General features: G+C 38.4%; 1 protein-coding gene across 1 annotated transcript in view; it reads right to left on the bottom strand.

Annotated features, from left to right (window-relative positions):
- ZFHX4 (zinc finger homeobox 4) overlaps positions 1 to 12,854 on the bottom strand; it is a 148,393-nt gene that overhangs the window by 4,371 nt on the left and 131,168 nt on the right. Inside the window, 1 exon segment of the mRNA XM_032442768.1 lies at positions 7,348 to 12,744. Coding sequence (XP_032298659.1) covers positions 7,348 to 12,744 — 5,397 coding nt within the window.

The following is a 12,854-nucleotide window of genomic DNA, read 5'->3' as shown; positions in this document are numbered from 1 at the left end:
ATGGCATGAATAAACAATGCTTTTAAAAGGCTTTTAGTGCATTTCTGTGAATCTTCCAGCCTTAAATTCATAATATATATTCTACAGCAAAAGCAACAGTTTTTACTCACATTATAATCCTGATTGTACTAGGATGGGGATCATACGCAAATCTCTTCCTATAGAAAAGTCCCACAAAAGGCAGTGGAGGTCAAAGTAGCTCCACTGGTAAGATCATATTCATACCTATACAAATAACACTCTTCTTTTTCTGTTCATTTTCCTCTGCAGGCTCAGTAGTAGGTTATTAGAAAAGAAGCATTAAGCACAGTAAGAGAGCTTCCTTCTAATTGGTACTTTGAGAGATCTCTACTATGTTGTTCATTTTAACTAATTTTTATCATGCCTCTGGGATGATATAACCCACACATCCTTCACCTAAGAAACCTGATAATTATGGTGCTCACTACAAGTAATTAGCTCTCAAATAAAAAGGAATTTTTATCCAAACTACTGGGGGAAAATGTGATACTAATAAAGAAAAATGATGTTTAGATAAGTAAATATCAATAGGAAATGACCACTCAAAAATCCAAGAGAACAAGCAATCAGATCAGTGCTATTAATTACTGGGACACCACACAGCTTACATTTTCATTTTTGAGAGTATGAACAGAGCTCATCTTTATACTGACAATCAGGTCAGTGCTGTATTTGCTGGGAAATAAGCATAATAGCACTAAAATACTTTGACACGGGAACACTGCTGTTCTCAGTTTACTTGAAAGATGCAGGTAAGGTGTCCTCCACCTCATTACAGAAAGCAAACTAAAGATGGACTGGTTCTGATTGGAGAGTGCATATGCACAAGAAGCATTTCTCATATATTAATTGAAGAAATCGTTTCTCTGTTTCAAGACCCAATATAGTGCAGTGGCTGGTAACAGTCTATTAAAAAGCAACTTCTTTGAAATGTATAGTTGGTCAGAAAATTAAATGATGGCACAGGGTAGAAAGGCAACTAACTTCAAGAGGCTATACATTACACTTTGTGTCATTTTTTCAGGTAAGTAAGTTTGCTAGAGAAAAGAGCACACAAAGTGTGTGATTAACACAGAACTGTAAAAGTGAAGCAATACCAGGAACAGCATACTGGTGCACAGATAAGAGAACAATAAATACAGGTTCTGTAATGATGGTTGGAAGGATATTAGCTACTAGAAAGCACTAATGGAGTGAAAAAGAATGACACTTAAATCATCAATATCCAGGTGCTTAGCATTGCTTAGGAATAAAGCAATTAGGATTCAAAGGGAATAATTATCAGATTTAACAAAGAGCCCATTTAATGTTTGTCACCATGTCATTACTCCTATTTAATGGTAGGGGAACATTAAGGAGTTAAAATGCATTGTGAGCATGGATTAGATAACATAGTGAAACAAGTCACAACAGTTATAATTAAAAAGTGGGTAATTGTCACAGTTACTGCACAATGACACAGAATATGCTATTGCTTGCCCCTATCCTTTCAATAGGAAGTAACAGGAAATTGTGTATGGATTCTGCAGAAAATATTTCAAATGATAAATACTGTAGATGTAAAATTCATGAATGATAATATCAGTTAGAACTGCTACCCCAGCTATGTAATGTTTTTTGGACTGCCAGCAAAGTCAGATTTTTCCTATTTCTTTCTGTTTTTACTCTCTTCAACCCTTACATATAATGTTGTCTTCATTACTGTCATCTTGATGATGTCCACAGCAGGCAAGATCTATTACATTTTGCAGCTATTAATTGGAATTTGGTTGAAATGCTTAGAATGCAGGCTGTAGTAGAAGAGGGAAATCTACCTATTTTACTGAAAGGTAAGTGTGGAGCCAAGGCTCCCAAAACTAAAAGAAGAAAGCTTGATGAAACAAATGCTGCATTTCCAGACTTGAGAGATCTAAAATAGAAACACTGACAATGAAGAAACACTTTAATTCTGCTAACCCTTTTAAGTGGCTATCAAACAGGAAGGATTTTTCTTTTTCTTAGAGGAATCAGAGGACTGAAGATATAGAAATGAAACTGCTACCAATGGGCCCAAAGGAAACAGAGAACAGGATTTAGAGGCCTGATAATGTGGAAAGTAATTGCTGTTGAATCAAGTTGCTCTCTGGACAAGATCTTAAAAACAACTAAATTAATTTTACCCAGTGATGATGTGTGCATTTTTGAAAAAAGCTTCTGTGAATATTCAAAGGAACTCGGGCTTAAGCAATATGCAAAATATCTATGGTAACGGGTGATGAAATAGAACAAGTATTAAAAGCTAGAGGCAAGATAAAGAACTAGTTTTCTACAATGTAACACAAAACTAAGAAGAAAAGGTAAATTTCAAGAACAGCTAAAAACAGCAGGTGAATTCTCTTATTTACAGTCATCTAGAAAACAAGAAAGAACTTCAAGAACCAAATCAAAATTTGATATGAATCAGAATTTAACCAAATATCTGCATGTCAGGAATCACATGGAATGAATATAGCCATAACATCCACAGGATAAAACAATTGTGTTATCTAGAGAAATGTATCCCAGAGGTGAGAAGATTCTTAGACATATCATCCTAGAACTACACTATAATTCTGACATTGCAAGACATTTGTTTTAGAACAAAGTTGTGATCTAAGTTTAAAGTTGATGGGTTATTTCATACAGAAATGAAGAAGTTAATCTTATTTTAAGGAGTGCAGTAAACTTTGCAAATAGAAGTCCATTCTGAGCACTAAATAAAAGAGATAAAATGAAATATAGTATGAATATTTCCCTCATGATTTAGCATTATGTTTCCATTTCAAACCTCTTGTAAAAACAAATATTCCATTTTTAAAAGATTAGTATTTTGAAAATGCTAGTTGTATTTTTTTTTAGTTGTATTGCAGTTTTTTTGGAAACCCACAAGCATCAACATTGGATGTAAGTGCATAGAAGTGAAATCCCTCATAATAAAAGTGAAACTGAGCAGGCTCATTTATTTGTCTGTCATCACTGAAGAGAAATGCAAGGGAGAATCTTAAATCTGATGTTTACTATTGTAGTTTCAATATTTCCCTATTTTAGCAAACTTCAAATATATTCGTCAGAAGTGAGGCTCTTACTAATTTTGACTTTTGTCCTTTAAACAAACATGAAGAGTATGGATGGGGTTTGCCAAAGGAAATGCCAATACCATAAATATCTATGCAAACTGGTAAATATTTAAACATAAGAAGTCCCAGAAGTCCCACTTCTTCTGAAGTGCATTTTCAGGACTGGGCCAAAATGAAGAAATGACACATGAATGACAAAGAAACTGCTATAAATTTCACAAGAAGTAATCTTGAAGAGTAAGATAGTGAATCATAAGAGAGTTAGCTTCAACAAAGTCCTTCATGTAGAGACATTGCAGAGCAATTGTCCTGCTAACAGAGAATATCCACAGTGCCAGTAAAAACATAGCCAAAGACAAGTTTTCTAGGAAGCCTGCTTCTGAACAAGTCTTATTTAAACAATTCTTAGCATCAAATATGAATGTGAATCTTCAACCAAAGCAGTGAAGATGAAAAAATAGAAATGGGTTAATCAGTTGCAGGAAATTCTAGTGTTGGGCACATACTGGAGAATTTCCGAGTATATTACTTATTTTTATAATGACAATTAAAATAATCTATTTTTTCCATTCACTGTGACTGCTCCATTTTGTATCACTAGGGAATGGAGATTTATGCATTCAAGTATTTGCCAAGGATCCAAAGTGGGATGTAGGGGTTATTTAGCATATAGCAGAAGGAAAAAAGAAAAGAAGAAAAAACAACAAGAAGACTGTACAAGCTGATTTACACAGTGGGCTTTGCCCACAATGGGCTAATTAACCTTAAGAAGATGCAAGATGAAAGAGGCTAAAAATCCATCTCAATTGGCAGTGCACTGTGTATACTATGATACTAATGATTTATGTTTATCTCAAAGAGATAATTTGTGGAAATTGGAAAATAAGGAAAGTGTGTTACTATGGATCAGTAGGCCTGCTTACCTAGCATTCTGCTTTTATATTAACAGAAAAATGTATAGATTCTGAGGCAGGATTAATTCTAGTAGGTTAAACAGTACCAAGGTAGATATTCTAAAGATTGAACTCAGTTATTTGTTAAAATAAATGGTGAGAATGGTCACGTGCACAGTTTTGGCCCAGGCCAAGTCATGTTTTCAAAACAAGTAAAAGGCTACCGTGGCTGTGCAGCCGTTCACCAGCAGCATTTTGCACATGGACATAATTCCTGTTACTGAGAGTAAAAGAATGTAATAACAGGTTCCCAAACAAATTTTATTTTACCAGTTTAGACAATGCCCGTTTTAGCTGAAAGTCACTAGAACAGCTGCTGTGAATGTAATGCCTCCTATTTTATTATGTTGGCAAATGACTTCAGAGCTGGATGTGGGTTTTATGGCAGTAGAGGCTGAACCTTACTGACAATATTCTGTTAAATTTAGTTGCTATTTGATAAATGGCAGCAGAAAAGCATTCTGTCAAAATGGTGTCTGCCATGGAAGTGTGTATGAAGCAAAAGTGTCAGTGAACTCCTTCATGCAAAAATAAATAAATAAATAAAAAAAAATAAATTATTCATCTTCGCTTGCTGAATGTTATGGAGACCAAACAGTGGATTAGAGCACAGTGAAGCAGTGGGTGTTGCACATAAGCAATGGGGATGGCAACATGAAAAAAAGCCATGTTCTGGACAGCCATGCATGGCTGTCATCACACAAAATGAAGAGTATTTCAGTCAGTTCATCCATGTGAATCAGCAGATTATGACCAGGGAACTGTATATAGAGCTGAGTATTGGCTCCAGTGTCTTAGTAACAATGGTGGCAAAATGAGAATTTCACAAACTTTGCAACAGATGTGTTCCACAATTGCTAACATGTGAACAGAAAGAATACCATCGGCAAGTTTTGCAGGACCAAATGATCAACTCAAGGCAAAAGGTGACAGTTTCCTGGATCACATCATTACTCATGATTAAATGTGATATCCCCACCACAAGCCAGAGTCAAAACAGCAGGCCATGGAGTGTTTATATGTGAATTCCCATCGAATAAAAAATTAAAGACACAGCCGTCAGTGAGTAGAGTGATGTGCACTGTCATTTCAGGTGGGAAATGGATGATACTTCTGGATTTCCTGGAACCCAGACTGACAATCATCTCTGAATGCTACTTTACGACAATGACTAAGCTGAAAGCTTGAATTTCCAGGCTGGAGAAAACAATCTTTTTCTTGCAACCCAATAACCAGAACCCACACCAGTTTGAATACCATGGAGAACACCGTCAGTCTTGACTCGACTGTCCAACCACATTGTACAGTCCAAATTTGGCACCTTATGATTTCTATCTGTTCAGGCTGATGAAAGATGGACCGTTTGGGCAATGTCTTCCTAGCAATGATGTCATCATAGCAGCTATGAAACAGTGAGTCACCTCTGCCAGTGCTCATTTTTATGAGCACAGCATGCAGGCTCTTGCTCATCACTGTTGAAAATGTATGGCTAATGCTAATGACTACATTTAAAAATAGTGTTTTGTAGCTAAGAACTTTCTCTATCAAATAACGCTTTTGTGTTCTTTGTATCTGTAGTAGTTTCCATGGAAACAAGTAGGAGGCATTACTTTCAGAGTGATGTATGTATTTAGCAACATTATATGGAGAAACCATATCTATAATTTTAATGAACAACAACCAGCCGTTTTTGGACCTGGACACTGTATGCCATTAAGAAGGAAATACAACAACTTTATATTTCCTTTATATGCACTCTCTGTGCCAATAAATATTTTACAAAAGCCAGAGGGCAGTCAGCCAGAAACTCCATTGTGGAAGCCATTCTGATCCAATGAAGAGAAAAGTGAGATACTTTGACCACTACTTAGGGAAATAATAACATCGTCATCATTAATCAAAGCTGAGCTGGGTAGCAGAAAAGACATTGCTATAGCCTTAGTTTTCCTAACAACACCAACAATTAAGCCCCTGCCTTATTTGCCAAAGTTAGTTGTTTTGTAAATAATAATAATAATTAAAAAATAAATAAATAAGAGATTACTAGCAAGTAGAACTACTTGATAAAATGAGGTGAAGTGTCTTAACCAACTCCCTACCTCTGCTTTGCATGTACTAGATATAAATGCGTAAAATTTGAGGACCAATCAATGAACTTTAGTCTGCAAGGCTGCACTCACAATGGACTCTCTAAAATTGGAGCCTACTGCAAATAAAAATAATAGGTTCATTCTTTGAGGACTAAACAAATCATTCTACAGAAATCTTGATTCTTTAACTTCTATTACGGTTATTTTAAGAGGAAGTACTTTCCAATGTGAGCAAAAACCAGCCAGCCTAAGAGTAAAACAGAGTTATGTTCAGTTCAAAAGTACAACTTCAAGTAAAGTGGTGTATATGTCTGCAGTGAATTTAAAAACTCGGAGTAGAAGATATTCAGAAACTCCTGAAATTTGGGTCTTATTGAAACTGCCATTAGTAATAACCTTCAACAGAAAACCTATCCTGTTCTAATTATTCACAAATATTGTGCAGGGTCTTCAGCAGAGTTTTTTAGTGTATATTGTGAATTAACAGATTACACTGTCTTAGGGGATGGACTAAATGCCTGATCAAATACTACTGTGGAAAAGACCATTTTGCACTTCATCAGATGTTATTTAAAATATGTGCATACAAAGATTTTATACACAAAATTCTAAACCACATTTCATCTACAGTAATATTGAGAAAAACAACAACAACAAAAACAAACAAAAAGAAAAAATGAAAACCCAACCAATGCTATTGATATATTTTCTATGTTACAGAAGCCTCATATGGGCTCAAAAATATTTCTGTTTATTAGATTTCAATTAAAACCTACATATTTTGATTAGGAGAAATCATAGATATCACCCAGTTTGCAGTGACAGTCTTGACAATCCATGGCACTGGATACATCTCATTTTTATATTTTTTATCTACTCACAGAATCACATCATCACAGAATCACAGAATGGTTCGAGTGGAAGGGATGTCTGGAGGTCCTTCTCAAGCAAGGCCTCCTAGAGCAGGCTGCTCAGTCCATGTCCACGTCACTTTTGAAGATCTCCAAGGAGACTTCACAACCTCTCTAAGCAATCTGTTCCAGTGCTCCATCACCCAATAATGTGAATGCACAATATATTGTTTTAGAAGGGGATGGTTACTACACAAGATGATCTAATTCGTATACCAAAAAAAAAAAAAAAAAAAAAAAAAATTATTAAAAAAAAATCATCCCCTTATAGACTTACTGTTTGAACTTTGCGGAAATCCAGGCAAGGAGGATGGACCATTCATTCCAGGTAGAAGAACAGGAGGAAGGCCAGGGAGTCCTGGATAAGCTGCTGGCAAACTGATGCCATGAAGAGAACTGCTGTCCATCATGCCCGGTTGCTGTACTGTTAATCCTAGCACATCAGTAGCCTTTTTTATGCGATCCAACTCTTGCTGTGCCATCAGCTGTCTAACTGTTGTAGGAGCTAAGTAATCTTTCTCCCGATCTAGCTGACTTCCCACAGTTTCTCTCACTTTTGTAATATGTTGTTTGGAAAAGATATGATCTCTTATGGACAAACGTGCAGAATATTTTACACCACATAGAGAGCATTCTGGCTTTGTCCCATCAGGCCCAGTCTGATTTATCATGAATGGCTTCCCTATGTTAATTTTGAATTTCTTTTCTTTTGCCCGCGCATTCTGAAACCAGACTTGGACCACACGTTTGGGCAGACCAATCTCATTCCCTAACATTTCACATTCTTGCATTGTTGGAGTCCGGTAGTCACTAAAGCAGGCTTTGAGAACTTTAAGCTGAAGGTTACTCATTTGTGTTCGGAAACGCTTGTGGCCTGGCCGATCGCTGTTTTTGGATTTAAAGGGATTGCTAGCTCCAAAGGGGTTAGGTGAACTTGGATCAGCTATGCTTGAAGTTTCACTGCGATCGGCATTATCATCAGGGTCATCAGTAATGTAGTAACTTTGGTCATGATCACCATCTTTTTCACTGAAATGTATTGAGGGGCTTGTAAGGGAAAAGAGAAATTTATCATCAGTATTCTCATTTGTAGGTGTAGTTGCAGCTTTCGTTAGCGCATCATTCACAAGTGTTTTTGGTTCTTTGGGAGGTGATGCAGGCTTTGCATCCCCTGAACTGCCAGTCGTGCTCTCCATTTCATTGTTCCCCTCATCTCCTGTAGTGGCATCACTAATTGCTGTATTAATTGATGAAGTCTCGTCAAAGTCAGTCTTGTTTTGATCATATGCAGAATCAGCAGGAGGGGCATTCAGATTTTCTATATCCTCGCTAGACTCTGCTTTAAAAGAAGAAGGACTTAAGAGATTTTTTGGTGACATTTCTGCAGTTTTGCTAATGGGTGTTGATACAGTGGAGGCTAGTTCATTTTCACTTGATAGTTCAGTTTTTGCTAATGACAATGATGGGTAATCAAAAAATATGTATTTTTGAGGACTATCTCCTCCATCTTCAGTTGATATCAAAGGACTTGGAGGCAAACTATAACCTGCCTGTTTCCCTTCATTCCAATGTCGAGAGCGAATGTGACTTTCTAAAGCTGATTTTGCTTTAAACAGAGCTCGACAAAAAGGACACCTTTTATGGGACTGGGCTGGACCAACAGCACGGAACTGTCCTTTTCTTTCTCGGGCTCTTGTGTTCTGAAACCAGACTTGTACTACTCTCTTTTTAAGCCCCACTTCACGTGCAATGTGATCTAGCATCTTTCTGGTAGGGTTGGAATCTAACAGGTACTTTTCATAGAGTATTTCCAGCTGCTCTGGAGTAATTGTAGTTCTTAAACGCTTATCGCGATGTTGATCTTCTCCACTGTTTCCTCCCTCTTTCTCGCTACAGTTATTATCTTCTTTATCATCTAGTTTCCTTTTCATGGAACCAGAAACTGTAGCAGGGTGTGCTGCATGTGATGAGCCAGTCTGCGGTGGCATCTGAGCAAGTGAACTATTAAGTAACTGTCCAGTCATCAAAGGATTATTAGGGTCAAATATCATATAGGGCATATCCATTGGTCTCTCTAGAAACTGTGAGTGAATAAATTGGTTTTGGGCTGCTAGGAAATGCATGTGCTGGTGCTCTTGCCAAAGTTCTAGAGTTGGAAAGGCAACTGTACACTGATCACATTGGTACTGTAATAACTGAGGAGGTAGACTGTTCTGTAGAGGAGTCATTGAAATTGGTAAAGGACTGGAAGGAACAGGTGTAGTCTGTGATGCAGAAGGAGGTCTCCCTATTATCTGTGATTGCTTTTGTTGCTGTGGTTGAGAAGCAGAGGGCTGAGGATCAGAAGGGGTCACTGGAGCAGATTGTACTGGTTTGGTACTTTGGGAAGTTGTATCAGTTTGTTTGGAGATGGTTTCATTTGGTTTTGGTTTTTCAGTCGACTCTGGTTTAGGAGAAGCCTTCTCAGGCTCTGGTTTTGGGGATGGAATCAAAGGAGTACTAGAACCAGAGCCAGAGCTTGCTGCCGTGACTGCCAGGCTTTTTGATGCATCGTTTTGGCCAGAAACTGTGCAGTTCTTATATACTGTTTGATCTGAGGCATCCATGGAATCTTCAGTTTGGCTTTCATCTTGAGCATCATCATCTTCATCTTTATAACATTGCTTTTTCTGGTGTGTAATCAAATCAAAGATCCTGGGAAAAACCACACTGCATTTTTTGCACTGATATTGCATGTTACTAGTTCGAATGTAGCGTTCATTCGTCAGTTCCCTTTTCTCATTGTCCTTAGTTTCAGCCTGATTTTCATAACTTTTGCGAGCTTTCTGTCGTGCATTTTGGAACCATACAACAATAACTCGAGTAGGTAGGTTAAGAACAGTTGAAAGCTGTTCAATTTCATCATCCTTTGGATAAGCATTTGTATCAAAGAAGTCTTGGAGGACACGAAGCTGGTAATCAGTAAACCGTGTTCTAGATGACCTCTTGCTGAAAGATGCATCAGACTTGTAAGGTTCAACAGCTGAAGGCTGAGGATCTATTCTGATATCTTCCAACACTGTTATGGGAGGGTTGCTGAAGTTATATGGAGAATCTTTATTTCTCTGACGTTCTTTAAACAGTGTATTACGAAACCAGTGCTTGATAACTTTCTGTGAAAGACCAGATTTCTCAGCCATTTCTTGGATCTGTTCTTCACTTGGAGAATTGTTAATATCAAAATAAGCCCGCAATATTTTTAACTGATCGTCTGTGATTCGTGTGCGTGGACGCTTGAACTGAGAGTGGCGCAGAAAATTAGGATCTAATCCCAGCTGCTGCTGACAAAGCTGGGTAAGATCTGCAGACAAAGTATCCATTGGTGGCAACTGGAGAGCAAGCTGAGGAGGCAGTGCAGGATGCTGCACTGGCTGCATCATAATTGGAGGGAAGAGTGGGAGATCAAGTGAAACTGGAAGCTGGACTTGAGGTGGGGCAGATGGTGGTGGTGGAGGTGGAGGAGGTGGTGGTGGAGGAGGAGGAGGAGGTGGTGGTGTGGGTGGTGGAGCTTGCAAAGGAGTGGGAGTTGTAGTTTGAATTTTTCCAGCCCCAGCTGAAGAAGGCTGAGAAGGAGTTGGAGGAGGAGGAGGTGGCGGTGGTGGTGGAGGTGGTGGTGGTGGTGGCGGTGTTTCTGGAGAGGATGGAGAAATTGGATAAAGCTTGTCATATGCCTCCCTGTACTGTCGAGCAAACTTTTCTAATGCTCCATATGGAAAAAACTGTCCATGCACATGTTCTTGATGACTCTTCAGAATAAGAATGTTGGAAAAGAGCTTACTGCAGGTTCCACATTCTAGTTTATCAGTATTTTCACCTTCACCAGTCTTGCTTTTTTTCTGCACTTTCTGTCTGTTCTCATTGTATTGGATAACTAGCTCAAAACCAAAATTCTCCAATAAAGCCTTGGCTGCATTCCCCCTTGCTCCAGATGCTATTCTGGGTGGTGGAATGGCTGGTTCTGAGGATTTTGGTTTCTTCATATCTTTGTTTTCTTTTAGTCCTTCACTCTCATTTGTAAATTCTTGCTTTGGCTTCTCTTGTTTCTCAGAAATCTCTTCTGACTCCTTATATGATGGCATATCCTTAATCAGCTGGCAGTCTGTGCTTACTAAGCTAGTTTGCTCTGCTTTCATCAGTTTGCTGCTTTGCTGCTGCTGTTTTTGGGACTGAAGTTGGGGTTGGGTGGACTGATATTGTTGTGCTTGTTGCTGCAGTATCTGTAACTGAGTTTGACCAACATGGTGCTGAGTTTGTATCTGCTGCTTCAAATCTTCCAGCAACGATCCTGTCATACCAGCCATTCCAGGCATACCAAATGTGGCAGAACCAGGCAAACCCAGGTCTGGGCTTAAGCTAAATTCTGTCCCAGGTATATAAAATGGGAAAAGGAATTGAGGCTGTTGGAACTGCAGGAGTGCTTCTGGTGTCATTGGAAAGTGAGGCAAAAAAGCTGGGTTTAGAAACTGGGGTTGAAAGAATGCAGCTTGCTGTTGCAGTTCATGCTGTAGTTGCATTTGAAGCTGTGCTGGTGACTGAGGTGGGTGATGTGTAGGTTGAGCAGAAATTAATTCAGAAGCTTGTTTTTTATTTAACTCTTTGGCATCTAAATGTGGTTCTTTGTTGTTAACTGCTGGTAAAGTCATAGAATCTAGTATTCCTTGGCTGGGGCTATTAACATTCCCTGCTACACTATTTCCACTACTTATATTACCACTTGGTTCTAATTTTGCAGCCCTTGCCTTTGTCTGGTGAAGCACAGATCTCATGTGGATTTCCAATGTAGAACTTTGGCTATATGCAACATTACAAATGCTGCATTTGTAGGGTTTGTTGTCAGTGTTGCTGTTGGTTTCTTGAGGGACAGGACTTGATGCTTCCTGCAAAACCTTTTTGAGTTTATGCAGATGGGAGACTGAGTTATAGTGGACCAGGAGAATATTCTTTTGAGTAAAAGACTCTTTACATACTGTACACTTATATGGTCGAGATGGATCTAGAAATTTTTCCATAGTAAAGTTTGGCCCTTTTCTAAAAGGTAAGGTTCGCTTTGGTTCTGAGCCCATATCATCAGGAATAGAGCTACTATCACTTCCTACAGGACTTGCTTTACCTTCCTGGTCCATCTCATAATCTCTTTCTATTTCCTGCTCTAGTGCATGATCATCTTGTCCCATACTTTCACCTTCTGCCCAGAGTTCACCATTAACAGGTAAAGATGCACACAGCTGCTGAAGTTCAGCTTCATTGAGTTCAGGGTGGCCTGCTTCCAAGTGTTTTTTTAAAGCCTGGAATGTACGGAAGCTACGTTGGCAAAGGCTACACATGGTAGCTGCCCGAATAGCATGATACTGGGAATGTATTTGAAGCTTCTGCATAGTCTTAAAAGCCAAGCTACAATGGTTACAACGGTACTTATAGACATGGCGGTCAGAAACAGAGAGCTGTTGCTTCTTCTGCTGTTCATTTAACTGATCTGGCATTGAATCTGTGGTCTTTATATCTTTACTGCCACTCTTATTCCAATCTGGTGTTTCAGTGGATTCTTTAGGTGGCTTCTGTTCCTCAGTCTTAATTTCCATTCCAGGTTTTGATTCATCAGTCCCAGGAGTACTTTTCTCATCAACAGGACTTTCACCTAGTTAAAGAAAGTTAAGTGTGTTTTACACAAGTAGAAGGGAATAACACATAGTATTAGCTTTTTTTCTTTCATCAGAAATCAAGAGTGGCACATAGTATGCTTTATGC

This window comes from Coturnix japonica, chromosome 2, assembly GCF_001577835.2.
Source record: "Coturnix japonica isolate 7356 chromosome 2, Coturnix japonica 2.1, whole genome shotgun sequence".
In the NCBI taxonomy this organism is placed as follows: Eukaryota; Metazoa; Chordata; class Aves; order Galliformes; family Phasianidae; genus Coturnix; species Coturnix japonica.
The sequence above is the reverse complement of the archived record's forward strand: the minus strand, read 5'-3'. Positions and strand labels throughout refer to the sequence as shown.